Source organism: Mytilus edulis, chromosome 13 (assembly GCF_963676685.1).
Source record: "Mytilus edulis chromosome 13, xbMytEdul2.2, whole genome shotgun sequence".
Lineage (NCBI taxonomy): Eukaryota > Metazoa > Mollusca > Bivalvia > Mytilida > Mytilidae > Mytilus > Mytilus edulis.
Genome location: NC_092356.1, coordinates 37,139,078 through 37,167,031, shown reverse-complemented (window position 1 = coordinate 37,167,031; position 27,954 = coordinate 37,139,078). Strand labels below are relative to the sequence as shown.

The following is a 27,954-nucleotide window of genomic DNA, read 5'->3' as shown; positions in this document are numbered from 1 at the left end:
AATTGCCTTATAAACTACAGTAAATAAGTAGAATTTCTAACAGATCTAGTTAGTGATTTATGTGTTAATTAACAAAATATGATTTATACAATCTGCAAAATAATCATCAACGATACCGGGCTTATAATTTAACACTCAAAACACTTATTTCATCTTCATAAAACTGTTAATCAGGGTGCAATAAAAAAATTACAAAGTAAAATTACAAGTTTACCGAACTCCAAGTGATATTCAAAACGGAGCAAATGTTTTAATGGAAAACAACTGTCATATTCCTACTATTAGTACAGGCATTTCCTTATGTAGAAAATGGTGGATTAAATCTGATAAATAAGCTAACATAACTTCTCACTTTTATGACAGTCGCAATTGTACCAAGGTCCAAAAAACATTACAACGAAAAGAAAAGAACATACCCAAATGAACTCCTATGCTCTGAAAAGATGCTTATTGTATCGTTCATCAGTAGTAAAGGTCGAGGTCGAGGCGTATTCGTTTATTCGATTATGTAATCAATGTAGGAAAATAATACTATTGTGTATAATAAAATTAACGGTACCAATTTTCTTGCACCAGATGCGCATTTCGACAATACATGTCTCTTTAGTGATGCTCGTGGCCAAAATATTTGAAATACAAAGCTTATATAAAAGATGAAGAGCTATAATCCAAAAGGTCCAAAAAGTATAGCCAAATCCGTGAAAGGAATCAGAGCTTTGCATGAGGGAGATATATTTCTTAATTTATAATAATTTTTATCATTTTGTAACAGCAAATTTTAATAACACAAAAAAATCCGTATTTTCATGCCAGTACCGAAGTACTGGCTACTGGGGTGGTGATACCCTCGGGGACTAATAGTCCACCAGCAGAGGCATCGACCCAGTGGTAGTAATAAAATTAACGGTAGCAATTTTCTTGCACCAGATGCGCATTTCGACAATACATGTCTCTTCAGTGATGCTCGTGGTAAAAATATTTGAAATCCAAAGCTTATATAAAAGATGAAGAGCTATAATCCAAAAGGTCCAAAAAGTATAGCCAAATCCGTGAAAGGAATAAGAGCTTTGCATGAGGGAGATACATTCCTTAATTTATAATAATTTTTATCATTTTGTAACAGTAAATTTTAATAACACAAAAAATCCGTATTTTCATGCCAGTACCGAAGTACTGGCTACTGGGGTGGTGATACCCTCAGGGACTTATAGTCCACCAGCAGAGGCATCGACCCAGTGGTAGTAATAAAATTAACGGTACCAATTTGCTTGCACCAGATGCGCATTTCGACAATACATGTCTCTGCAGTGATGCTCGTGGCCAAGATATTTGAAATCCAAAGCTTATATAAAAGATGAAGAGCTATAAATGGTACATATCTACAAACAAGATTATTGTCTAAATGTAACTTCCTTCATATTACTAGTACTGTTCTCATATTTAAACCAAAGGAATTTATCAGAAATCTTGCATAAAACTATCCAGTTTAAAGTTACTGTCTCTTGTTTACTTTCAATGGAATACCATTTTTGGCACGAATCACTGCTCCAAGTTCAATTTCAACTGGGATCTGAAAAGTAAAACGGCTTATTATTATGAAAAGAACAAAAAGAGATTAAGAAGAAAAAGTTACTGCAAGTTGGTGAATGCAGATATCCCGTGAAAAATTCCGATGTTTGAAGTACAATTTTAAAGCAAAATTGCAATTTATTCATGGTAGAAGCTTAAATGCATTTTTCAATAATTAATTTACCAACCAATTACTTGAAGTCTTAAATAAAGGCAACAGTAGTATACCGCTGTTCGAAATTCATAAATCGATTAACAAAAATTGGAAAACATATATCTTAACCATGTTAACCTACCTCTGTCTTGTCACACGGCGAAAAGGAAAAGCTCTGTAACATAAATACCAATGCCATTTTAGCTTCTAACAAGGCCAATCGCATTCCTATACATATTCTTGGACCTATTCCAAACGGAACAAATGCATACTCAGGCCTTTTTGCTTTATTCTCTTTAGTGAATCTGCAATGCAAGTTGAGTATACTTCATTTTTGAATAATAATACATGTAGAAATGAGTACATACCTGTACAAATGAAATATGCTAGAAAACTGCATTTCATGAAGTAAAATATTTGGGTCTATTTTTGAAAAATTTAGCTATATTATTAATGTGTTTTTAGCTATACTTTAAATTGAGTCTAATAAATGTGTTTAAAGCTATGTTAATAATAGATCACCGCCAGTTTTTTTGGTTGGGTTCGTGTCTTTCGTTTTCTATGCTTTGTCTTATATACTTTTGTTTGTCTGTTTGTCTTTTTCATGTTTAGCCAAGGCGTTGTCCTTTTTTTCGATCTACTAGTTTGTCCCTCTTGTATCTTTTGCCCCTCTTTAATAAATGTGTTACGCAATATTGATAATTGTGTTTTAAGTTGTTGTAATAAATGTTTTTTTGAGCTATATCAAAAATTTTGGTTTAAGCTATGTTTATATTGAAAGATGCAAAACACTAATTCGGAATTTAGCCAATAATATTTTTTTTATTCGAGAGTGAGTTTTATTTTGAAGACGAAACTCGCGTTAAACAAAATATTTGCTTCACAATATAAAATAGCGTCGTACTTTCGAAATAGAAATATCAAAGCTGAGTTCTACCACGTCTATCTCTTTTAAGTAAGGACAACCAATAAGAGTCACACATACAGAGACGAGCGTCTAACACGGATAAACCACGCCAAAAGTATGTGTAAGCTTACATTAATAAATGTTTTGAGCTATATTAATATATGCGTTTTAAACTTTATTAAAAGATGCAAAATACAAAGTCGGAATTTGGCAAAAAATAATTTTTTATTCGATCGTTATTATCCGTATTCTGAAGAAGAGACTCGAGTCTGACGTACAGAATTTTGCTCTAGGCCTTGAATTCATAAAACTTTCGAGTCGGTTTTTTGTACTCATACTCCAAAAACAACCAATCAAAATGTTAGATTTCATGTTTCGAGCATGATGTTTGTGCTCCGAGTACTGAGCAAAGTTGTATGACTTTAATCCCAGGTATCTATAATGAGTTTATCAAAATTTTAATATTTGTTTTCAAACATTAAAATTTATGTCAAGCGATCCAATATACTAGTATACGTCAAATACCATTTTCCAATATAAAAGGTAATGGTAATTTAAAATACATACGTACCTGTCAGGGTCAAATTTTTCCGGATCTGGCCAATAAAGAGGATTTCTGTGTAAGGCATATATAGGTACAGAAACGTCTATATCTTTTGGAATGTAAACACCTTTAACGGTAATATCCTGTTTTCCTTCTCGACTGAACCTATTAAAAATTAAATGAAACTTAACAAATCTTAACATTCCATTAATTTGTCAATGTAATTTATTTTTATAAAGAACAATTTTGGTCTATGTAACGAATAAGACTATATTACGATATAATAACAATGGATGAATGACAAACAAATCTTGAGTAATTCTTAATATAGAGATGACTTTTAAAAAACATTTTCGTACTCAAACATTGTCAAAACTCGTATTTCATATAATAATGGATAATGCTAAATATAAAGAACGAAGAAAGATATATTTGTTTTTCGTTACCTTTGCTAGTCATGGGTTACGATCCAGTCCCCTTATCTACACCCTTTGCGGATTAAGGTAGTAGTTCGAGGACACGATATATTTATTTATATTGGTCGCAGTTGTAACTGGCTGCATTCAATCAAAAAGCACGTGTGCCACTAGCCACTAGCGCAACCATTTTTTACCCCCAAATCATACAACGATAAATGGTGACAATTACACCTCAATACTGAAGTGAAGAGAGCTTGTATGCTGCCATTGGTCAATGGTTATGTAGGAAAGGGCGTGACTTTTATTTTGTGGTAAATGGCGCAGCATTATAATCACAAATGTTGGCTAAATTTGCTTAGGGTAGAGAGAAGGGACTGGATTGTAACCCTCGGCGAGCAAAGGTGGTTTTTCGTATGTTGTTTTTAAAATTTTCGACCGTTAGTTTTCTCAATTGAATTGTTAATATTTGTTCATATAGGAGCTTTAAATAGCCGACAATTCTCATTGTTGAAGGCCTAACGGTTGTCTATAATTGCAACATCCATTTATAATGTCTAGTTACTCAAGATACGTTTATACCAAACATCTAATTAATCTGGGAAGTATTAGTGAACTTTCGTATCGTCAAATTAGTTATCAAAGTTACCAGGATTACAATTTAGTACGCCAGACTCGCGTTTCGTCTACATTAGACTCATCAGTAACGCTGATATCAAAATATTTATAAAGCCAAACAAGTACAAAGTTGAAGAGCATTGAGGATTCAAAATTCCAAAAAGTTGTACCCAATACGGCTAAGGTGATCTATGCCTGGGTTAAATAAATCCTTAGTTTTTCGAAAAATTCAAAGTTTTGTAAATATGAAATTTATAAAAAGGACCACATTATTGATTTTCAGAAGTGTTGACTACTAGGCTAGTGATAACCTCGGGAACGAAACGTCAATAATAACAACTAGTATAACATATCACATCAACCACCAACATTCAACTCCTACAAAATCAACAGACATTCCTTCGGTTCGAAAACTGACAATTCTAGTCCATTAAGATTGAAGGTGAGTGCTGCTGTCCCATGATGGGTACAAACTCACAACCTCAGAGTATATAGGCTAGTAATACAGTAATTCGAAAACTTAGACCTCTGAGCCACTGAGGCCCTACAAACATAGATTTTAATAATAAATAAATTTTAATAAATATACATCAACGGTTTAACTGACCTTAATGCTGCGCCATGGAGACGAAGTACCTCATTGAAAAATCGGTCTAAATATTCTAGCTTTGAAAGGTCTTCTATCTGTGGACTTTCCTTTAAAAAACAGTGGTTGTTTCCATTTTATTTTGTTAGCAATAGATGAATTGTTTACGTATTAGTGACATGATTTGTCTGTTTGATTCAAGCGTCTGTGATGAGTGTCATAAAAAATAATTGAGAAAGGAAATGGGGAATGTGTCAAAGCGACAACAACCCGGCCATAGAATAGACGACAGCCGAAGGCCACTATATTTACTTTTTTAAAATCTTGATGAGTTGTTTTCAATATCCTTGGTACCTTGTATTTGAAGATCACAAAGTATGAGTACCTTTAAAGCAACATCTGTCGTGTTGTTCTAAATATTTACAAGACATCAATTTGACAGATATCAATATTAATATACCTAAAGTTTTATTTATTTTTTCTTTAATTCAAAGGTATGACCAACTCTCTGATATATTTTATAAAATATGTAGATAAAATAAGAATATAGCAGTTCAAAATAAATTAAAACTGTTTGTTTAACGTTTAGAAATATAACATCCAAACGAATTCAAATCAAGAGTTTTTCAAGTATGTAAACTTTTTACGACAGAAAAAAAAAATTGATTCCAGTATACTAGTAACTCATTTTGGTTATTGTTTTTCACCTTGCTGTCATATATGGATTCAAATTTAAATTAAGATCTTTGCAGAGGCTCTCAAATTTAAACAAAAAATTATACGTTTTGTGTATTTCATTAAATTATACTGTTCTAATATGACGTGCTTCATTTGCTTTATGAATAAAACCATGCTCTAAATCCAATAAATTGTTTTTGCACATTCGTATATTGACTACTGTAGAATAATGAATTTTATAAATTTGGCAGGCATTTAATATATTTAATTAACTTTAAACACTTCCAAACACTTAAATGATGCACTAGTTGTTACTAATTCATTAATTATGAATGTCATGTGTTGCATTCCGAAATTGACATATTTGACCCAGATACAACAACCGTTCATGATGGCTGTTCAAAAACGCCTCCCTCTGATAAATCACAGTGCCAGCTGTTTGCTTCTTTACAAAAAAAAATGGGAGGTTCAGGGAATAGCATACACAATCACTTTACCCTTTACACATCGGACATAGAAATTACCTTAATTGTTCCAATCAGAATCAAAATAATTGACGCAGGCTATATTTTATTGTAGTTTTAACATAGATAGGCATTATATTCGTGTTATTTTAGCCCTGACTTTGGCTCGGGCAAAACTAATCACGAATATAATGTCTACCCATGTTAAAACTTTAATAAAGTAAAGCTTGCATCAACTATTTTGTAAACATTCTTGGCTTTCAAGTATTCGGCTTTGAGCGTTCCAAATGAAGGTATATCCAGAAAAGCGGTTCGGACGCATTAAACTTTTAAAAGTGTTGTTTTCATTATTTCTAAACAAACGCTGTACCTTTGTGTTTTTTCTTACTTAAAATATCGATATTTTTTTTTCCCAAGACAATATAAAAAAAAATGGTCAAAGCCTGATTTATTATTGACTAGCAATATTACTTTTATATTAAGCAAAATGAATATGTTAATCTTTACTTAACACATGCTCAATCAATACCTACACCATGAAGAATATTGTCTATTTCCTCAATACATTTGTCTTGGACATCTTTATTAGTTGCGAGACAATAACATGCAAAGGATAAGGTATTGGCTGTTGTGTCATAACCAGCAATGAAAAATGTGACAGCATTTTCTATCAACTCCATGTCGTTTAATCCTGGAAAAACAAGTATTACACTGCATGATTTTTTTAATTTTGTTTCTGAATCAAATTCCATGCACAGTGGTTTGATTACAATTAAAATTACAAACTGATTTTCAAAGCATAGTGGATTCATTTATTTTCGTTGGTATCAATTTTCGTGGATTGCTGAACACTTGCATTCTCGTGGATATTTTATTTACTGGTATTGCCAATTTCTGTATACAAAGCCATTTTGAAAATATGTTATTCGTTGAACATTTGAATTCGTGGTTCATCTGTACACATGAAACCCACGAAAATTGGTAGCCAACGAATAATAATGAATCAACAGTCAGTGGCCGATCCAGAACTTTTCATAAGAGGGGCCCGCTCCAGTCATGCTTCAGCGATTTCCTATATAATAAACCAGACTTTCCACCTAAAAGAGGGCTGGATCCGCCTATGACAGTATAAGTGAGAGGTATAGCTAGCTATTAAACCAACGTTGATACACCAAATTTCACATATGAAAATCACTCAGGAAAATGAAGGTTGCTTTGCATCCCGATTCGTTATATGTGTTTGTGCTCTTGATGGTGCCCATATATAAAGAACTTACCGTTTGGAATTTCGATTGGAGATCGGTATTTTTGTTTTCTTAATGCTTTCATCAAACAGGATGTAACTGCCCAACAGATATGAAAATCGATTTGGTCTTACATCTCATCATTATTAAATTCTATATTGAATATCAGATCAGACTTTAAAACAGAATTTGATTTTGTTCTGTCAGAAAAACAAATGTAGGGACAATAGGACAACAGGGAATTTCATCACAATAACCAATTCATTTCGTGAGTCTGTGTATTATTTTAAAAAGGACTCAACGAATTTTACCTCTATTTTTGAACTCTTTCAGATCACCTGTCGTAAAGTATTCAGACTGATTTTCATCACGACGAGCTGTTAACATCAGTTGTAGAAAATCGTTGTAAACCTTAAAAATATAAAAACAATTGTTTATAGGATTATTGAAGTCTTATCGTCTTATAAATCACAATATTTAAAAAACAGAAATAGAAGAAATATGCAAGAGATTATACTCAAAGAAATGTTTAGTTTTTGAGTTAAATACAACACACCTCTTGTCCTTTTTTTCTTAATTCACTTGCAGATTCTACAACCGATTTAAAGAACTCTCCAACTTCTTTATCCGCAAAAAGAACCGTGAACCAATTTTTCACAAACGGAAATATCACTGAAATAAAAAAAAATATATAGAAGACTCAAGCTTACAAACATTAAAAAAAATACACCTGAAAACTATCAAATCAAAAGACAAACATTTGTGTGAAGTGTGCTTCAAAAACCTCAGCACAGAAATATATACTAGTTTGTATAAAAAGAGAAACGCAGGTCTTTAAACATGATAGACAGGAACAACTTATGCATGCTAGAGTATTAACTTCTTCAGGTGCACTCGTAAACAAATGTTAAAAGGCCAAATTGAAAACGAATGACACAAAAATTGTATCATGTATAGAAATCTATCTGTCTACGATCAACTTTCCTTGAGATAGTAATTCAAGTAAAAATTCACATCTTCAAAAATGCGCGCAAAATGTATCCTGTATATATAGATATCGGAACAATGTCTAAAGAGAGGACAGTACTATTAGAAACTGCAAATAAAATTGATTTGCTAATTTAGCATTTATAAATGTAGAATATTCTGGACAATACTGTTTATAATATATTAATACAATATATGAATATAAGATAATTACACATCTCAATATTTAAGACGTGGAATAAACGTCAACCAAAGCAAAAACTAGGGACTGTTCTTGTCATCGAAAACAAAACAGCAACACTGCTCACGGAGACTTTTTCTTACGTGTAATAAAACTAACACGAAATGCCTGGTAATATATATATATGGTTTTATTTTTTTCAAAGCAAACCTTTGTAAATATGAAATGATAGATCGTAAACTAAAATGACTTACTTATGATAAGAAGTTGAGGTTTAAATATCTGTCCAAGAGCTGCTTGTTTTGCATGCTTTACGAATGCATTATTTGGATTTTTCTTTGAGTTAACGTCTATACCAAACGCAGTACTAGCAATGACATCCATGGTGTAAGCTCCACATACTCTTAAAAACATTTTGGATAAATATTAACCAGACACCTGACAAATGTGAGTATTTACTGTGCTCTCACTCTCGATGCAAATGTTTGCACCACGGCATTATTATATATATTCGAAACTAATCTTAAAAGGAAAATATATATACGTTTGACTGACTGAAACAAGAAAAGTCAATATATAGACCGATCACAGTGGAGGATCCAGTTAATTCTGACAATTAAAACTTCGTATGAAGACATATGGTTGAAATCCCCAATTTATATGACTTACATGAACCCCTATAAAATGTTAAGATCCGCGCCTGGATCATTGGTTTTAGTAAGATCACAATGAAGACCACTAGAATACTAAAACATACATGTATATCAATATAAATAATATAAATAACTAAAGCCTTAAATGGACTTTGAACATGTTCAATGAAATCTTATACAAAAAACAGATCTATGACAACCGAATGTCTACATATCATGTTAAAATGTGTAGCAGACAATGACATATTCAAAGGTCATTAGGAATATATATTATGTTTGAGACAAATTGAATTAAAAAGTTTAACATGAAATACAGGGCGGCAGGGGTATGGCTGTGTTTCGTATATCTCCAATAAAAGCATGTCTTACTCTTTCATATCTACTGGTTCTCCTTGATCACTGTGTTGTTGGATGTTCTCAACGAGATCGGTGCAACATTTTTGTATTTTTGGAACCATCTGAAATATTAAAAAAGGGTTTTTTAGAACAAAGTTTAAATTTCTGTTGATTTGGGTTTTTTTGTTTTTTTTTTTATCTAAGACACATATATACTATGTGAAATCATAATTTGTTGATGAATCCAACGATAATAAGAACTAAGACAAAGTATATCGCGAAGGACAAGTAATAACTCGGCCTGCGTTTGGCCTCATGTATTTTAAATATTTCTTGCTCAATCTAGCGTTCTTATCGATTTCATTGCATAAGAATTTCGTTTTGGATGTGTCTGTATCTAATTAAATTCACTAACGATATGATTTTAGTCTTAGGTATTTTTATACCAGTATATATATAGTTGTTTGACCTGTAATTTTACCGATTTTATTCTTTTCCAGATTGTGACATTTAGCATGTCGATTATGTGTGCATAGATTGAGTCGCTACCCCTGTCGACGCATCCGATCGTTCCCTTAATGAGGTTCGGGCGACTCCCTCGGATTACCATGATTTGTTCTTACTCGATTTATCAGAACAATAAAATATAAGGTATGTTTTGTGCTGACCACTAAATATAATAATATGGCAATGACAAGATATATCGATGGCTTTTGTAGATGAGACGAAAATAAAGGTTCTATGATCCCTGATCAGAATTTGTAAAAACGGTAAATTGAACACTATACACATTTAGTTGTTATCCATTCGTTTGATGTGTTTGGACTTTTTATTTTGTCATTTGATTAGGGACTTTCCGTTTTGAATTTTCCTCGGAGCTCGTTATCTCTGTGTTTTTATTTTTTATTTTGTACTGGTTGTGAATACTTTATTTTAGTACCAGTTTTAATTTCCCGGATGAGAAAGTAGGTGATATTGTACTGCGGAGAAACTTCCAATGATTATCATAAGCAGCAGCAACACCACTAGCATTCTCTTTAGCCATCTTAAATGGAATCTGAAACAAAAACCGGACAAGAAATACATAGATAACGTTGTCTATAGTATACAGTAGTGATTAAATTGTCTAAGATTAGATTGCTAATCAATATAATAATCGGAGATAAAAAATGGAAGGTAGAAATTTCTTGAATTTTCACTTCTAAATCATGGTCGACATTTGTATCCTTCTATCTTTGAAACTAAAAATCTGAAAAATTGTAATATTTCACAAACCTATATAGATATATGTAATAAAACCTTCATGTTAAGTTCATTTGTTATAAGATAACCCCAGTGTTTTGGTGGGGTTCGTGTTTCCCGGTCTTTCGTTTTCTATGTTGTGTAATATTCTTTGACTGTTGATCTTCTTTCAAAAGAGTTTGACTGTCATATTAACATGATATTGCAGGGATGTTTAACGTCAACCGGCAAATTAAATGTATAATCAGGACGAGAACAGGTTAAGGGCATACGGTACAGTTACTAAGCAGACGGTTTTTTTTTAATGATTCATGTTTGTTACTAATTTATATATCAATTCAATATGTTTGGGAAAAAAATTAAAAATTAAAAAAATAATAATATGTTTGATATTCCTCTTGCTTAGACTAGTTTTTTTTTTTTAGCTTCAATCATGACGGTAATGGTGCATATATAAAGACGCATCCAACAAAGAGTTTTGCTTTTATAATGAATATGATATCAAACTTACCGGTCTATTTGTAAAATTGGAGAAGTCTTTAATGAAAATCTCCTTCAACATTTCTGGATCAGATACTAACAAAACTGGCAAGTGACCTTGATATATTCTGAAAAAAATTATAAAAAATTTGGTACAAATGAATTCAGCTCTTTCAGAAAGACTACACTCGTGATAGGCTTCATGTTTGTTTAATGTTTATAAAAGATCACAGTGAGAATCATGAACATTTTGAAAATATAACTAACAATCATCTTCGATCGTACGATCATTTGTGAAGAAGTCATTGGTCTGCATGTGTATGTATAAATCATATTTAAATATGCGATAGTTAAAAATATTTATCTTGCTTCATTTAAAAGTTGATATTTCTGAAATATAGATACGTTTTATAATCTTAGAAGGCGAAAGATCGCAAAGGCTAATCCAAATTTACACAACAAGTCGGAAGGAAAACAACAACTAAAGGTTAGAGGTTATATACTACAAGGTTAGAGGTTATTAAGAGAAACTTACCCCACAACGAATCCGTACGTTTTGGTTAATTGTAAATCTCCTTTTGCTATTCCCTATAAAATTAACAATCATTTAAGAAAAACTAAACATCATTCTAAAGAACAAGAAAACATCGTTCTAAACCAAGGCCAACGAAACGCTAACATTTTCTTAAACTGGATTTTGCATCCAGCAAAAATGAATATTCCTTCATTTGGGTCATATAATAATAGGTGTATATCGAGTCTGTGTGTGTGTAATTGTACAGTCATATGAACATATTTTAAGTTCCATGCAGGAGATGATTGCTAGACTTCGAAGTTCGCCAATACATTTTGCAAGTTTTTATTATTTTATTTTTTTTATCGTAGAAAAGCTTTTCATGTCTAATCAATTATCAGCACATTATTTTTTCTTGTGGATTTCTGGGCTCTTTTTATTTAGTTTATACTTAATCGCTTTCGAAAATCATTGAAAATCATGGTCTACCGGTATTTGATCTTGTTTGTTGTTGTTTCTGCTATCTTTGTGTACAAGGTGTCTTTCTATATCACTGATTACTATCGTTTATGTCTTGGTCAACATTAAAATGATAAAAGAAATAATAATTACCTGCTTCATATAAAGAGGTAGGACGCCCAGAAAAGGTATAGGTCTTGGTCCTGCAATACCTAATCGACTCCAAAGGCTTTGATACCATAACGAATATCTGAAAATGCCAACTACAATTTAACATGATATGGATAACACTATTTTGTCGTGTCATTAGACAGACTCTGTCGATTTATGCTGGAAATCATATTCGATGTAAAATTTGTATCAGAAATTTGGACAATTTTAAGATAATATCCGGTAAAATTTGAATTTACCCTAAAGTTTAGAGCCAAATATTGACCTGTGTTTTTACATTAAAATCTAATGACGTAATTGTACGTTATAAATAATATTTTTGATATATTTATTTGGTCGAATAGTGCTACGTGCAGTTTCGTAGCTGGGGCTTTTATTTTGCATTTCTCAGCTACAGTAAGTACACGCCCAATTTTTATGGTATAATTATGGTGCTTAGTAGTACAACGTAACTAGCATGGCTTTCTGTTTGTTCTATCCTCACTTCAATCAGTAAATTTTATAAAATTCCTGAAATGATAGGTTAGTAAAAACATGCCGTATGGTTGCTTTCATTCACTTAACTCTGATGGATGTTTGTCTCATTGGCAATCATAACACATATCCCCTTACTTTCATTTACTGAGAAAGAGATTGTACATTAGCTGTTGAATATTTTAACGAAATATGCTATATAGTTGAAGGCAACAAAATCCTTACCTCTGGGCACTTGACATATCTAAAGCAACAAATCAACGCTCTTTTGTCGCTCGATATTTCAAAGCTAAAGTGATGCTTTTGAACATGGTCAAAAGGGTCATGATTTACTTGAGGTACTATATTTTAAGGTGCTGCATTTCATGATTGCTTGAATATGGTGTCCATGTATGTGAAGCAAAAAAACACACAATGCTAAGGTCCTTTACAATGGATGAGCGTCCATGCAATTTGACTTGCTATAAATCTTTTTCACGCATATTGAGGGGGAGGACAGGGGGTACCCTTCTCCCTTCTCTCACCCCTCTTCTCCTTTCTCCTACCCCCGTTCTCCTTTCTCCCATTAGAATAAAACATCTCCTTTTGAGATATTTTTTCTTGAAAATTTTTTAAAAGGAGAGATATTTTATTTTTTCTCCATTCTCCAACTTTTTCTCCTTTCTCCCAGCCTTCCTCTCCTTTCTCCTTTCTCCCACCCCCTTCCACCTTTCTCCTACCTCCTTTCTCCCTGTCTCCCTTACCCTGTCCTCCCCCTCCATATTGATGTGTGCCTGTGTAAAAATTACAAATAAATTGATTTATAACAGAAATGCATATTTCGAAACATTGTGTAAAACATTCATTAAAATGCATGCGTACTTACAAATATAATGTAATAAGTATCATGATTATTGTCAGAACCCATCCTGGTACATTTATTAATCCAAGAATATCCATTTTGGCCCTGTGTGCACTTTCGTTTAGAACTGCAAAACAATATTATTTATAGTATACCACCGTCTATGTTTATTTATATGAATACAGATATAACCTTAAAAGGTAGTCAGTTACAGGTAAGGAGATTTGAAGTAAATATATGTGAAAATCATTTCTATTTTTATCTCATTTGTCCTTAAAAGGCTACATTTAAAAAAAAAAATAGGTGGCAACAAATTATTGAGCGGCACATTTCTCCGGTTAAGGTGAAGTTTTAACCTATATTATCTTGTCTCGAAAGATTTATATATCATGTACTCACAAATTAACATAATCAAAATAATAAAATGAAAATTTTTGACATTAAACCAGTCCGATTGTTTCAAACATAATTTGCTACTCGATCAGGTAAAGTTAACCACAGATATTTTACTCAGTATCCTCTTGTCTTGATTGAGTGATGTGTATTTGTTGTTTCGAACTATTTGTGAAATATGTTGACTGATAATAAGTGGCTTCCCGTCCAGTGGTGAATATTTCATATTTGGAATAAGAACTAATTGACAATAAATGTCCGCTTATAAATTTTGAAGAAATTTTGACTGTCCCTGAAAAATTAGGATATATAAGACAGGGACAGAAATTTTGCCTTTCAACAGGCCACCTTCGATTCGTCAAAATCAGATTTACTAAAGTTATGAAATCAGTGCGAACACGCATATGATCAACCTTCCCAAATCTAAGTAAAATCTATACTCGAGCTGAATTATAAATGGAAGATATAATTGCAGCTTTCAAATGGACGTCAACGATGAACAACTTTATGCATGATCGAAACATTAATTCTTAGATAAAACACTTCTAATAAAATTGAGAATGGAAATGGGGAATGTGTCAAAGAGACACCAACCCGACCAAAGAGCAGACAACAGTCTAAGGCCACCAATTGGTCTTCAATGCAGCGAGATAATCCCGAACCCGGAGGCGTGCTTCAGCTGGCCCCTTAACTAAATTTTATACTAGTTCAGTGATAATGGACGTCATACTTAACTCCAAAATATATAAAAGAAACTAAAATTAAACTCATACAAGACTAACAAAGGGCATGCAGGGCTCCTGACTTGGGACAGCAGCGAAAATGTGGCGGGGTAGGACATGTTTTTTTTTATATCATATCTCCTCTATATAGTCCGGCCGATCGGTGAAAAAATTGCTCAAATAATGAGGAAAGCACCAGTTTTTGCATGATGGTACATTTTTGTGTACTGAGCAATATTAGCTATGGACCCACCCTCAAAATTCAATATGGCGGCTTATTTCAAGATGGCTGCGGTACGTTCTAAAATATTTTCCAGTATTACACAAACCACAGTGGATTTGATGCTGGAAGCACAAAAATCAACATATTTGAATGACTTGTTGTACTCTTGCAAGATTTTGTTTTGATCTATCTTTGAAATACAAAATGGCGGCTATTTTCAAAATGGCCGCCTTAAAAAGGAGCAAATATTTATTATTGAGAATTGACCTGAATATAAGCATTTTATTGATATATAGTGTCATTTAGTATCTGTCCTTTTAGATTTTGCCTTGCTTGTCATTTCATACACAAAGTAGAAGCCTTCATAAAAAGCTTCTGTAGTAGCTTTCATTAAAAGCTGCACTATTTGTTGTCTTGGGTCACACATAAAAGCTGTGATTTGAGATATCAAACTGTGAATTGAGAATCATTTAAACACATATCAGTGAAATGGCAGGAATTGGGGACAACAAGGACAAGAACATTGAAATGGCAGAAAATTAATCACTTGGGGATATGGAGAAACCCACAGCTGAACTCGGACGCTTTAACAGAGGACAACTCAGAAATGACTATTAAACAATTGTACCAAGAATTTTTAGCAGGTAGTAAATTTAATGCCCAAATAACAGCTGAGATTACCGCAATATAAAACAGAGCGAATCATCGCGAATTGATAAAATATGTGTTGGTCACATTACGTTTCAAGCTGAACAGAAAGAGGCAATGCATATTAATTACGAACAGATGAGAGCAATATCTCAGCAACTTCAGCAGTCTGAAGACAGGATAGACCACAATAATTGCTTGGCGGAATTGATGGTCAGACCAATAAGATATTCAATGCTGTTGTGAGACGAATGGACAAGCTGACAATTTCTGAGGAAGTAGACACAGTTCAATTTAAAAGTGCATTTGAACAGCAGGGTACCTTCCAACAACGAGCATCTGTTGTAAATGAATTAGTGGACAATCGAAATAAAGAAGTTAAAATTCCTGAAATGGACACATCATCTAAGCCAAAATTTAACCTTAGCCAGTACAACGCAAGTTTACCAAAAGTACACAACAAAATCCATGCCTTGGGTCTTTCCCCAATTATAGTTCGCATGAACCAGCAACCGCGCCAACTCTGTTGAAGGTGTCTTCACCTTAAGTCAAAAGTCCTATGTCAGGGTTTTTGGCCCTGCATGAAACAGTTCAAATTATTCAACAACAATCTCCAATTAAGAACATACTAAAACCCTCTAGTACTTATCAAGGATACCAGCAACAGGCTTATGTGTCGTCTTACGCACACTTACCATCTACTATGAGTCAATAATATTTGGTTCAGAGCAGCAGACCATTATAGGAACAATTGGCTGCAAGTGGATCCTATCAAGTTTCTCCAATGCTGAATGCAGTGCCTACTTACGATATCATCCCCATCGAGTCAATGGCAAATCCCACATGTATCACTCCAAGTATGACAACCTCGTCAGCTCCTGGAACTTTAACAGGCTTCCTATAACAGCAAGCTGACTCCACTGACCGGTCCAGGAAAGGGCAGAGGAAACCAAAAGAGGGTGGCAACACTTCTTCTTCAGACTCCTCATTGGAGAGAGAATATACCCGATGGCAAGAAAATCTTGGTGCAAGGGACCGGAGACGAAGCTCACAGCTCCCAAAAATTCAAAAAACTCAATTGGAGAGGATCCATGACTTGGGAGGCGTTCATTTACCAATTTGAACGATTTGCCGGTAGATGACAATGGGAAAACAGAAAAATGTGTGTAGGCCCCATATTACGCTCGCACAGATGATGATTCCAAGGCCTTAAAAAAAGCATTCATTTGGAGCAGCGCTTCAGCAAGAAAGACGATCAAACCAGATTGGAACCGAAGCATTCCGTCGAGAATGTAAAGGCAAAGATTCTTCAAGGCCTGTAATAAAGAGGAACCCAGAAAATTTCAACAAGGCGTTGAATCAACTAAAAACCCCAATAGCAAACCAGATGGCGATATATGAATCAAAAAGTGCCAATTATAACCATCGACAAGTCTACTTTGCTGATGTCGCAGTATCACCGACCGATAAAGGAAATATGAGCAGACCTTTGGATAATGAGGAGCATAACCTCGCAAAAATTGTCAGAAAACTAGCTGATATTATGCTTTCAACTAATCAGCATAGCCGTGGATTGACCGATCAGTATAACCTTGGATCTTCTGATCAAATAATCATGGAAGATCACCTGATCAATATACACATGGAGGATCTCCTGATCAATACATTCGCGGTAGATCGCCTGATAGATTACACCCAAGCTTAATGCCTATCGATCAGCAACACACCCACTAAGGTAGAGATCATATAGTCCCCAAAGACAACGGTTAGCATCTCCACGGGCAAACTCCAGAAATCCCGGTTATTTCAGACAACGATCACCTTCACAAGGATACGGAACAAATCAAAGTGCTACTCCAACAATGTAGTCTTTAAACAGCAAAGGGTCGGGCCAGTAGGCCAACGCACGATTCCAAAGTCCATTGGCCATGAAACATCACCTCATCACAAAATCGAACAGAGGCCCACGGCCTCGTCTGATATTGTCATCAGACGAACCATTTGAAAGAGCTTAGCAGAACGAGGTACTATACATGACCAGAATGTGAGCATGATTGTGGACACTGCTGCAATGATAACATTAGTAAATGAGAAATTAATTCCGGCAGAAAATGGAGATTTTGAGAACGTAACGCTACGTGGTTTGTGTTAACAGCTTGTTATTTGAGAGACTATAAAGAACGACTCTCGACATTAATAGAGTAAACAGACGATGTTATACTTAGGCTAGATATTTTGGACATACTGAGCGCTGTGATAAACCTGAGTACTCCCACAATTACAATCAACAATAAAGTGATAAATGCGGCATTTGTTAACGGTGGAAACGAGATTTCAACTCAGCAAGTTTGCATAAAACGAACCATCACAGTTCCACCAAACTCAGAAATGACTGTTACCATTAAAACTAATAAAAGTGCTGATCAGGAGTGCATTTTAGGACCATGCTCGCTGAATAGTTGCGAATTAGTTTCGCACGTCGTTGGAAAAGGAAATAGTAGCCCCTTAACCATTTTAAATGATGGGAATCGCCTATTCCGCCTGAAGAAAGGTACACCTATTGATTACATAGAACAATTTGACGATGTAGTGCGTACGGCAGATGAAAACGCGATAAGTGACGTAAGACGTTACATTGAAGAAACACGAGACAGGGTGCCCTCGGCACTGCTTCAAAGTTCAGATGAGTTATCTACTATTCCATCACATTTAACCGACCTATATTAACGTTCAATCGACTCGTTTCAACCTATTTCATTCCAACCATTAAAACTGAAAGCGTTTAAAGAATAACATGTAACATATTGATTAACATTTGAATTTCACTATTTATTTTTGAATGTGCAGCCATATTTGCAAATGTATGTGTAATAGAAATAACCAAATTATTTTTTTTATATTTTAAAATTAATTGATAACAAATTCAAGAACATGAAGTCCATTTTTGAAGAATCATAATTTTAATTTCCGAAATTATATAGAATACCTTTAGGACAATCTTGATTTTTATACCGTTTTTCCGCCATCTTGAAAATGGCAGCCATATTGGATTTTTCAGAGTGGGTCCATAGCTGAAATCAAAGGGTATATAACCAAGAACTACTATGCAAAGTTTCATGCTTTCCTCATGGATTGAAAAATTCTGCTCTATATCTGCACCAATCGGCCGGACTAATACCTCTAGTCAATGTAGAAAAAACAAACACACAACAATACGTACAAAAATACTCGGTTTAAAAGAAGTCCGAGTCCGATGTCAGAATAGGTAACAGAAGAAACTAAACAAAATGACAATGATACATAAATGAACAAAGGACTACTACCAGTTACTGACCTACCAGCTCCAGACCTCAAATTAAAATGAGTGAACGATTATGTCTTCATCATATGAATATCCAGCACAATCCGTCCCGTTATGGGTTTAGTATCTTACCATCATAAAAGATATGAGAAGAACATAATCCGTATCATGCCAACAACTGGTTTTAGAACAAATGTGTTTATTCATTTTAAGTTCTAATTACAAGGCTATTATACTCATTTTACAAACCCTTTGACCGTCGGAATGGATTTTCACAACATATTCACGTGCTATTCAAGCAGCTCAAAGCTCAGAAATTATATAGTTTCTATTCTATTAAATAACTCGACAGTATTTACAGTCGAAAAGTATTTATAAATGACTAAATACAAGTTTCAGTTATCCTATATAAAATCTTTTTTTCTGATCTTTGTTTGTCACCGTTTTGTAACTGTACTAAACCTGCCTCATTTTGAAACCCGAGTTCTGACTACAGGTCCATATGAACGGTAAATAAGGCCGAGTTCACTTGAAAATCTAGAGGTAACTTTACAAACTCGGGTTTCAACAATCCGAGTTTACTCGGACAACTTGAGTTAATCCATCTTACACCGGTTCCAACCCTCACTGAGCCAGGGTTAAACTCGTTAAACCCTCGAATGACGTCAAACCAATCATATTTTTTCCTTTTTTTATGCTTAGTCAGGGCCTTACCCTAGAGTTATTTAGAGTAGTTCCGAATAGCAACTCGAGTGCGTTCACGTGATACTCTTGAAACTCTGAAGTGGACTTTTGAAATGCACTTCATTCTTTTATATAAAAAAGGCCATTTGTTTTCTCGTTTGAATTGTTTTACATTGCCTTGTCGGGGCCTTTTATAGCTGACTATGTGGTATGGGCATTGCTCATTGTTGAAGGCTGTACGGTGACCTATAGTTGTTAATGTCTGTGTCATTTTGGTCTCTTGTGAACAGTTGTCTTATTGACAATCATGCCACATCTTCTTTTTTATATTTTGACTTTCAAGTGAACTCGGCCTAAGAGTAAGGTCTCTAGATTACCGGAAGTACGAGGCCCTTACTCTGAATATGGTTACGTGCAAATTTGATTGGATTGACGCCATAACATCCGGGGATATCGAGTCGATCTCAATGAACCCTGCCACAACCCAGGCTCATCGAGTTCTAATGTCGTGAAAGCTATATTCAATCATCACAGGTGTTATAAATAAGGCCGTTAGTTTTCTCGTTTGAATTGTTTTACATTTTCATTTCCGGGCATTTTATAGATGACTATGTGGTATGGGCTTTGCTCATTGTTGAAGGCTGTACGGTGACCTATAGTTGATAATTTCTGTGTCATTTTTGGTCTCTTGTGGACAGTTGTCTCATTAGCAATCATACCACATCTTCTTTTTTATATTATATATGACCATGTCAATCCCATCTACTCTAGATATCCATTTGAAGTTACCCATATAAGTACTCGTTGCAATTTTGGAGAGAAAAAACATCTCACTGAAGTTATATTCTTGGTAATAAAAAAAAAACCAATAAAGACACATTAGATTTGTGTTACTACGTTTTTTGATTGAGTTAAGTTATTCCAATTGATATTTTGTGATGTGTCTCTCTATTTTGTCATTTTATACCATTGTTTCAGAAAAGGGAGAAGGCTTGGTACCATGAAAACGTTTAATCCCGCCGCAATTATTTGCATCTGTCCTAAGTCAGGAATCTGATGTTCATGCAGTGGTTGTCGTTTGTTTATGTGGATCATAAGTATTTCTCGTTTTTCGTTCTTATATAAATTAGACCGTTGGTTTCCCCGTTTGAAAGGTTTAACACTAGTAATTTGGGGGCCCTTTATAGCTTGCTGTTCGGTGTGAGCCAAAGCTCCGTGTTGAATGCCGTACATTAACCTATAATGATTTTCTTTTATAAATTGTTACTTGGATGGAGAGTTGGCTCATTGGCACTCATACCACATCTTCCTATATCTACATGCATATCATTGAATTCTCGTTACACTCTTGGAAAGAAAGAAGAAAACACATGTCAATGAATATTTGTTACACTCTTGGTTAAGAAAACACTCATTGACACGATATATATGTTTATAAAGACGTCTTAAGTCTCTTTGCACTAACTGCTATTGAAATTATTTTTCGAACATTCTGGTGATTTTTTTAAAGATCTTTCCAAGTAACTTTATTGTCCTCATCTAGTACTGAGGAAATATTAAAATGGAAGTCAGTTATCTTATCGTCTTTCTCTTTCAATCTCATCTTTAGATCTTACCAATCGATGTGTTTTAATCCGTTTTAATACCGCCGGATTGGAATAATTTACAAAACGAAACAAAGAATTTTAATCATCGATATGTTTTCTTCGTTTGTGAAATTATCTAGAAAAAAAGGATGGAGCTGTCACGCCACGTCCAATAGACATGCGCATGAAAATTCAACATTATTCGTTGTCAACAATATATTCAACTATTGGCAGCATAGTGGGTTAAAAAGATTGATGATGTCTAAACATATTTCAATAATCCGATTTTTGGTCGTGATTTGTTATTGCCGTCGTATTGGTAAGTATTCATATCATTGCTCTTTGTATGTGATTGTCAGCTTGTGTGTTTGTGTTTATGTTTATGGCTGTGCTTATTCGAAAGGCTCAGTCGCAGTTCTTACTGACTAACAAGTTTTTCCTCGTTGCAGTTTTTTTTTCTTCAAATTTATCAATTAGAAATAAGTTTGACTTAGATATAAAAACTTCCAGTATAATAACAGTCATATCCAGTGTTCATATCATTGGGGTTTTATTTGTATGTCTGCTTGTGTGTTGTGTTCATTACTGGGTTTATTCGAAAGGCTTAGTCTTCTCGCAATACTAATTTATCCAACAAGTTTTTTTTCCAATTTGCTGTTTAAATTGACCAAATAAATAAAATGTAAGAACTTGTTTATAAAAATTGCCATTAAAAAAATATATTCATGTCAGCAACCATTGAAAATCAGTTCGATTTTCCATATCTTCAATTTTCGTCATTATATATATATATATATATATATATATATATATATATCACAGTAGCATGGGTTCGAATCCCGGCGAGGGAAGAACCAAAAATTTGCGAAAGCAAATTTACAGATCTAACATTGTTGGGTTGATGTTTAGACGAGTTGTATATACATTATGTACACAGCCATGTATCACCATCATTGATGGCGATCCGATGGATACATCTGTTGTAGAGTTGTCACTGACTCAGACGTACTTATAAATATAATTATTTTCTGTGACTGTATATTACATTAATTTGTAGGATCCTTTACTATAGATAATTTAGCTGATCTGTAACAATAACATCTCCATGCCTTATATATCGTGTACTGTAGTACGCCGCTAGACTAAAACTGACGAGGAAAGGTAACACACGGCCAGCGAAAGCTCTTTTTATTGAGAGCCCAGGTGGTTGTGTGGTCTAGCGGGACGGCTGCAGTGCAGGCGATTTGGTGTCACGATATCACAGTAGCATGGGTTCGAATCCCGGCGAGGGAAGAACCAAAAATTTGTGAACATATTCATACACAACTCGTCTAAACATCAACCCAACAATGTTAGGTCTGTAAATTTGCTTTCGCAAATTTTTGATTCTTCCCTCGCCGGGATTTGAACCCATGCTACTGTGATATCGTGACACCGAATCGCCTGCACTGCAGCCGTCCCGCTAGACCACACGACCACCTGGGCTCTCAAAAAAAGAGCTTTCGGTGGCCATATGTTACCTTTCCACGTCAGTTTTAATCTAGCGGCGTACTACAGTACATGATATATAAGGCATGAAGATGTTATTGTTACAGATCAGCTAAATTATCTATAGTAAAGGATCCTACAAATTAATGTAAGATACAGTCACAGAAAATAATTATATTCATAAGTACGTCTGAGTCAGTGACAACCCTACAACAGATGTATCCATCGGATCACCATCAATGATGGTGATTCATGGCTGTGTACACAATGTATATACAACTCGTCTAAACATCAACCCAACAATGTTAGATCTGTAAATTTGCTTTCGCAAATTTTTGATTCATATATGTATTTGAAGAAAATGCATTAAAATGTTTTGAGAAATTCATTATTGAAATCCAGAGTTGATTTTTTTGTTGTTGTTGAAATAAAAATACCATTAATATAAGGATTACGCAATGGAAACCCTTGATCATTTGTCATAAATATGTTTTATAAACAGTTTTGGGATTGAAAGCCTGCAAATATGATAGCTGGACGTTACATGATGGTCAATGTTATAAGCCTATGTATAACCACCTAGACGGAACTACTTGCGAGAACGCAATTGCAACGTGTAAAAAGGAACCACCAGGTGCGAACATAGCTATGCCCAAGACAAAGAACCAGCGTAATTATATGGTAAATTCATATGCATAGTAAGTACACGGTTAAACCGTTCTAACCAGAGTCACCACCTTAAAATTCATGCAAAGCTTAATTTAAAGTCGGCCTGTCACATAATAAATTATCTCCCCTTGACCACTGACCCTTTCCTCGTGCATTGGAAGAATTCTTTAATCACTTTGTAATGTTTATGTCATGGTGTTATTAATATTATGCTCTTAATGGGCCCTTTAATTTGGAAAATACAAATATTATATTGTATTGTAATAACACACGTGCACACGCATAAAGCAATGACATTGTCTACATATTTTATTAAGGAAACCGAAGAAACAGTTAACGTTCTTGTAGATCTACAGTTTTATGTTTTTTTTCTCATTTATGAATCGTGAGCGTTGACCGATAGTTAATTCCTTCTTCATCATTTGATGTCTGGTGGAGAGTTATCTAATTGTCAGTAATACCACATCGTTCTTATATTAGGAGGAATACAAGATTTGAACCCCAAGACAAAGTACAAAAGTTCAATATTTGTGGAGGGAAACCTGTCAAAAGTGTCCTGGTTGAAAAATAATAGTAGATAGACAATGGCAACATGGCGACGATTCTGAGAATTTTCATTAAGGCCTATCCGAGGGTTAGGGGACGAAGCGGATATAAATGTGTCCCGTAGTGTGCGGATATTACTAAAATATATGTTCATTTAAGAAATAATTCATGGGGGCTTGAATATATCGTGATTTTACCACGGGTTGGCCCTTTATGACAAATATTTTATCCCTGAGCGATAGCGAGGGGTAAAATATCGGCATAAAGGGACAACCCGTGGTAAAATCTAGATATATTCAAGCCCCCATGAATTATTTCGATTCTGATAGGACACATACGGCAATTCTTTTGGATCGAAGCGCTCTAGGTGTAGGCAAATATTTGCCGTTCCCATAAATAAACGCACTAATAAACTAGCGTAAAAGAACGGAGCAAACTGCATTAGTGACATGCTTAAACTATTTAAAATAATGTATTTAGACAGTTTTGGATGAATTTGAATGACAATTTATTCAATTCTAATATGATGTACAATAAAGGGCTTTTGCCACATTTTAAAATCATTTGTGTATGTTTCCTTGTGATGATTTTCGTATTCACAAGCGTGTATTTTCCCGTAAAATGCTTACATTCTAACGTCATTGTTCTATGACGTCGGGTATCTCATTCATAAAAAAAGCATATGACGTGGGAGTACAATCGGAACAGCACTGGCAATATATTCATATTTTACCACGGGTGTGTACTCAAAGCGTTTGAAGGACGTCATGTTAGAATCTTCATTATATTACGAAACAAAGATGCAAGATTAAACTTCTGTAAAGGTTTCACAAAACTATGTACAGCTGTTAAGATATGACTGTGAATCAAAATAACGAACGGAATGAGGGGTAGACTACCGAATGGACGGAAGCCACATCATAGAGCGCAGGATGAAATGATTGCAAAACATAATTATATAAGCAGAATGGAAGGAATCCCCCAAATACTGGACAATATATACAGACAAAGTCAAACACCAACACATATGTTAACCTTTATACCCTTCATTCAATGGTTCAACGAGAAGTAAAATAAATCAGTTTTGAGAAGAAAAAAACAATTATTAAGAGCGACGATACGGATTGCATTTAAGTATTGAATGCTTCTTTTTGTAAATTTATTGGGGTGTAAAAGCGTTGACCGAAGTACATTTTGTATGAAGCGCGGAAGCGCTTCATTCTAAAAATGTACGCGCAACGCTTTTACAACCCTATAAAGTTACAAAAAGAAGCATTCAATACTTATAATTACATTTTTAAGCTATGATCATGAAAACACAAATTTTATATATTGTATTATTTAATTCAACTGTGGACTTTATTGTTGGAGCACGTGTTATCATGAGTGAAAAGTTGTATTGAGCAATGCAACTGCTTACGGAATAACACGTGATGTGCAGTTAGTCAATCAGAATAAAATATTATAATGAAACATACATCTAATTTAATTATACTCAGCCAGCTTCTTCTTGATGCATTTATAGTAAACAAAACATCAACACAACCAAAGTAACAAATTGACAGCAAAAAAAATCTTCAACAAAGGAATACATTTGGAATATTCTCTTTAAATTATATTTTTTTACAATAAAAAAACAACTAGCTCGGATTATTTGTGTTTGTACATTCCTTCAAAATTAAGTATTTAATCAAGTCTTTCACAGACCATTATGTATGGGTTTCATAGAATGCATGTAATATTGTGCTTCTTACCAGTGTTTGACAGAATTATTTGAAGTTTGAATATTATTGCAACAATAAGAGTGCTACGATTTGAATAAAATTGAGAATGGAAACGGGGAATATGTCAGACACAACAACCCGGCCAAAGAGCAGAAAAAGCAATAACCACCGTATGTTGACCTATAATTGTTATAATTTGTGTCTGTGATGAAAAGCTGTTCCATTGGCACATTAATTGCCACAACTTCTTATTTATATTAATAATACATGTAGTTGATTTGTTTTAGTCTAACCTCGTTTTGGATTGGATTGCAAGATTCGAATGCAGACCAAAATTGGACTTGGTTAGATGATTCAAAACTTACAAATTGGACTCCAAGTAAATATTTTATATTTTTCGCTACCAGAATTATTTAATTTGTAAACTTAAATCAGCTAATGTCTTGTTTCTTTTATACATTTTCAGAGGAAAGCTACAATTAAAAATGAAGAACATTTTATGATATTCTATATTTTATAAATGATTGAACAAATATGTCGTTCAACTATTAACATAAATTCATTTATCGGGCAATGTATTTCAGAATGATTGCATTTAAAATATAATGCATTCCGTTGATTATGTAAAAATATATTCAAAATCGATTAAACAAGAGCTATAATAACCAATACAAAAAAAGTTGAATTTCGGAGACATACTAATTCTTAGTCTACAAATTTATTTTAACAGATAACAAAAACGACAGTGGACTCTTTCAGTCCGGCTTTCTAAATGCTGGATGTGCTGGTATAACATTCGAGGAAAAGATTACCTGGAGAGCAATTCCTTGTTCTTTAGAAACCGGCGTACTTTGTCAGGTAGATGCACTAGACATCCCATGGCCAGGTAAAGTCATTGCAACATATTGACGAAGCACATTAGCAAAAATGAAAGAATAGAATATAAAATTGTACCATAGCACAATAACACAATGACAGGATGTATAAGTACAGAACCACGTCACACAAAAAAAAAAGACTAAACAGTAAAAGTAATATTCATAAAGACAAAGAAAAGAATCGCGTTATTCAACTACGTCAGTACCCAGAATAGAAATTTCAGGACCATCGTGTGAATATAGAGTTAAAAACACCATCCAGACCTTCATATTTAATAAAAAGGTTTATTTATAGGTTACATATATACTGGTGGACATGTAATTCATGTGAAAAATGCAATGTATGGCAAGATGTTGAGAAGTTAACATTTTGACATTCATTTTGTAGTTCTAAATGACTTGAAATTACAACAAATTACAAATTAGTAATATCGACAATCCGGAAATATCTGAGTGCATATAAAGCAATTATTCAACAATGAATTAGCACGTTCTGTGCTTTTTTTTAACGGACAGTACACAAATGTGTTAGGAAGAAACTCTATCCCTTTACCAGGGTACCTTTGTTTCCCCACAGTTATTTAACTTCGAAATTTATTCGTCAACTATTTCGAATGTTGAAATACTGTATATATATATGCTGTAGAGGTTAACAAAGGACGACTGAGGAAGTCAAGTAAATTTTTTTGTATAATCTTTTTTTCAGATGAAAATTCTGATAGAGCATGTAAATGTGAAGATAAGGAAGTCCTGACTAATATAACCTCGACAACGATTGAGGTCATAGTTGAAGAACTTAAGGTTGATAAATCAACATTATCCTCCTATCTTAGAACGAAAACGAGTGCTCCCGATTCCAGGGGTTCTTCTCGATTTCTTGGAACTATCGGAATTGTGTTGATTACTTTAATTTTTGGCTTCATTGTAGCATTAGATTTTACACCTCCAAGACGTTTCAAGGTTAAATTCTTCAGAAAGGTACAGGAAACTAGCTTATCGGCTTAACAGCAGAAGATGTCAGCTTAGAGAAATAGTCCATGTACAATTTATATCGGAAAATTGACGTCTGTAGATCAGACATTGTAGAAAAGTAGAAAATACCTTTTATCGATAATGTTTGAATATTTCCTTCAAGTCAGTCACACATGCTTGTGATACGTAAAGCAGAATTTCTGATTTTTTGTTTTTGTTACATTCAATTAGATTTCATAATAAAAATAAAAGAAAACAAACAATTGCATCCTTTCTTTACAAATATTCCAACTTGAGACTTGCAGAAAATCAATAAAGTCTGCTTCAACTCTTGACTTACTTTACGACAAAAGAAATTATTTTAATAGGAGACTTTCCATTTCTATGTAAAAAAAAATCCAGTAGCTTTTGATAAGATCTTCCAAAGCTTGTGAAAGAAAGACACTGGATATATGTTCCACGTCCTCTTTTCTCTATTATTGCATCACTTGTCAATTGATATGATTGTCTTACAATGGATTGTGCTGACCATCAACACACATGTACTAGTAACATGTTTACGGTCACAAAACTCCAAATTATATGTATATGTTAGGATTCAT

At 33.9% G+C, this 27,954-nt stretch overlaps 2 protein-coding genes across 2 annotated transcripts; one reads left to right on the top strand and one right to left on the bottom strand.

Annotated features, from left to right (window-relative positions):
- Nucleotides 1–1,369: 1,369 nt before the first annotated feature.
- LOC139502120 (cytochrome P450 3A21-like) lies at nucleotides 1,370–13,699 on the bottom strand. The gene is made up of 14 exons (XM_071291490.1): nucleotides 13,543–13,699; nucleotides 12,186–12,282; nucleotides 11,595–11,647; nucleotides 11,091–11,187; nucleotides 10,278–10,394; nucleotides 9,371–9,459; nucleotides 8,603–8,751; nucleotides 7,737–7,852; nucleotides 7,492–7,591; nucleotides 6,470–6,627; nucleotides 4,816–4,904; nucleotides 3,202–3,339; nucleotides 1,866–2,028; nucleotides 1,370–1,570 (listed from the first exon to the last, which is right to left on the bottom strand). Exons 1-14 carry the CDS (start codon nucleotides 13,614–13,616, stop codon nucleotides 1,493–1,495), a joined length of 1,518 nt encoding a protein of 505 aa, XP_071147591.1. The 5' UTR covers nucleotides 13,617–13,699; the 3' UTR covers nucleotides 1,370–1,492.
- Nucleotides 13,700–17,554: 3,855 nt separating this feature from the next.
- Nucleotides 17,555–27,539, top strand: LOC139500283 (hepatic lectin-like). The gene is made up of 5 exons (XM_071289025.1): nucleotides 17,555–17,645; nucleotides 23,066–23,261; nucleotides 25,790–25,881; nucleotides 26,233–26,388; nucleotides 27,087–27,539. The coding sequence occupies exons 1-5, from the start codon at nucleotides 17,555–17,557 to the stop codon at nucleotides 27,383–27,385; spliced, it is 834 nt and encodes a 277-aa protein (XP_071145126.1). The 3' UTR covers nucleotides 27,386–27,539.
- The last annotated feature ends 415 nt before the right edge of the window (nucleotides 27,540–27,954 follow it).

Coding starts and splice junctions, on each gene's coding strand:
- LOC139502120 (XM_071291490.1), bottom strand. CDS start 13,616: ATGGATATTCTTGGATTAATAAATGTACCAGGATGGGTTCTGACAATA. Junction 10,395..11,090: donor CCAATTTTACAAATAGACCG/GTAAGTTTGATA, acceptor TTTTTGTTTCAG/ATTCCATTTAAGATGGCTAA. Junction 7,592..7,736: donor TAAGAAAAAAAGGACAAGAG/GTGTGTTGTATT, acceptor TATATTTTTAAG/GTTTACAACGATTTTCTACA.
- LOC139500283 (XM_071289025.1), top strand. CDS start 17,555: ATGATTGTGGACACTGCTGCAATGATAACATTAGTAAATGAGAAATTA. Junction 17,646..23,065: donor TGAGAACGTAACGCTACGTG/GTTTGTGTTAAC, acceptor TTTTATAAACAG/TTTTGGGATTGAAAGCCTGC. Junction 25,882..26,232: donor ACTTACAAATTGGACTCCAA/GTAAATATTTTA, acceptor TTATTTTAACAG/ATAACAAAAACGACAGTGGA.